The sequence below is a fragment of the Protomyctophum bolini genome (assembly GCF_963924005.1).
Source record: "Protomyctophum bolini genome assembly, chromosome: 21".
NCBI classification, from domain to species: domain Eukaryota; kingdom Metazoa; phylum Chordata; class Actinopteri; order Myctophiformes; family Myctophidae; genus Protomyctophum; species Protomyctophum bolini.
In genome coordinates this window covers 28,926,928-28,929,069 of record NC_137882.1, presented here as the reverse complement: position 1 = coordinate 28,929,069, position 2,142 = coordinate 28,926,928, and the positions used below count along the sequence as shown (strand labels likewise).

General features: G+C 47.8%; 1 protein-coding gene across 1 annotated transcript; it reads left to right on the top strand.

Annotated features, from left to right (window-relative positions):
- Nucleotides 1–308: 308 nt before the first annotated feature.
- On the top strand, nt 309–867 carry LOC308336692 (peptidyl-prolyl cis-trans isomerase-like; the record flags this gene model as incomplete). The annotated part of the gene is made up of 1 exon (XM_080794190.1): nt 309–867. The coding sequence occupies exon 1, from the start codon at nt 373–375 to the stop codon at nt 865–867; it is 495 nt and encodes a 164-aa protein (XP_080650316.1). The 5' UTR covers nt 309–372.
- Nucleotides 868–2,142: the final 1,275 nt, after the last annotated feature.

Here is a 2,142-nt window from a genome sequence, read left to right as displayed (position 1 = left end):
TGGCTTCTGGGGGGTCCCTGGAACTACATATTTTGAGATGGGGGTTTGTGGCCCAATAGAGAGAATTCAGGGAAAAGGTTGAGCACCACTGACATAAACATGGGTTTTTAAGATTTGTTTTCTTTTTTTTGGGGGGTTTAGAAGCCTTTTTTTTTATGTATCGACTTCAGTCCAAAATGGATTAATGGACTGCAAAAATGTTTAAAATTACAATTCAGGCATTTAGCAGACGCTCTTAACACTCGCATAATGGCATTCCGGTCAAAAATACCTTTTCTTGCTTTTTCAGTTACCTGTGGTCGGGTGTTTCGTCTCTCCGGAAAACATCCCAAAAACCAACCAACAACCTCCACACACACACCAGCGGACAACATGGCCCGACCCAAAGTGTTTTTCGACATCACCGCCGGCAGCCAGCCCGTGGGCCGCATCGTCATGGAGCTACGTCCCGACGTGGTTCCCAAGACGGCCGAGAACTTCCGCGCGCTGTGCACCGGGGAGAAGGGCTACGGCTACAAGGGGTCCGTCTTCCACCGCATCATCCCCAAGTTCATGTGTCAGGGCGGCGACTTCACCAACCACAACGGAACCGGCGGCAAGTCCATCTACGGGAAAGAGTTCGACGACGAGAACTTCAAGCTGACTCACACCGGCCCCGGCACCATGTCCATGGCCAACGCGGGCCCAAACACCAACGGGTCGCAGTTCTTCATGTGCACCGCGAAGACCTCCTGGCTGGACGGGAAGCACGTGGTGTTCGGTCAGGTGGTGGACGGGCTGGATGTGATGAGTACGATCGAGACCTATGGCACCCAGGGCGGGAAGACGAAGGAAAAGATCACCATCACCGACTGCGGACAGCTCTGAACACGCCCACTTCACCTTGAAAACTGCTAATTCCCCCCATCAACCCTCACTAGCCCCCTACCCTTCATTCAACATTCATCTCTGTTGATTGACACCCCCCCCCCCCCCCCCCCCCACACTTCCATGTTGCTGCATTTGTGACTTTTTCTTATAAGTTTCTTTTGCATTACTGTTTGTTTTTCAAAGAGTCCTGACGGTTTTTTGTCAAGTAATAAATGAGAAATTAAAAAAATATATAAATATACCTTTTTTCTTCCTGCGATGTCATTGGCTACTGTCTCCAGGCACTTTGGTAGCATGGTGCTATATATCTACATAAAATGCGATCTAAATGACACAAGTTGAGCCTTTGCATACACCTGTAAGGTTATGATGGTAGGTTAAGTCGTGCTACGGCAAGTGTTATAGCGGTGGTTCCAGACCGCCAACGTAAAAAGCCGGTGCCCCACTTCTGATCAAAGTTAAGGCACGGTAGGCAGTGGCACCTATGATGGGCCCTAAAGGGACACAAACAATATATGTTAATGACGTTTAGAACACTTTTCTTTGTGTGTAATAGGCTTTTCGATAGTTTACATTTTAGCAGTGTTGTCATGGACACTGGGCTCACTTCCTTCCTTGACTATAATTCCCATAATGCTTTGGTGCACTGCTCAACCAGCCCGGCCCCCTGGGCATGTTCCTGATGGTCTGCATATATGTCCATGGCAAAACTTTACATTTTCTGTTTCACACACATAATGTTTTGATCATAGCACCCATTTACGGGATGTCAAGTCTCCAGGTTTTCTTCAGAATATGTATGGCAATGTATTATGGCACATTAGGACTCCTAATTATCAAATGTTTTATTTCTGTAAAGACTCCCTTAACTCTGCAGTAGTTACAGACCTGCTATGGTCATTCAGGGCTGTCTATATGTGTTTCTGGTAATATTATTGTCCACTCATGGCGCGTGGAAGGAACACGTTATTCCAACCTGCAGTTCCTTTCCCCTCAAAGTGTGCCCCGGGGCTGACCAGGAAGAGGCAGTTTAGACCAGGATTACTGCATGTTTTTTGTGAGGGTATACATACCCTATAGGGGGACACTGGGACAACATGCAAACTCCACACAAAGGGTGGTACACTAGGTTATGGGCACTGATGACGCAGAGGAGAGAACGTTCCCACAACGTCTCCGGCGGGAATCGAACCCGGGACCTTCTATAGCTGTGAGGCGACAGAGAAAGGGACTATTGATTTGAACAAAGATTGGTCGTATAAGCTCATCAGG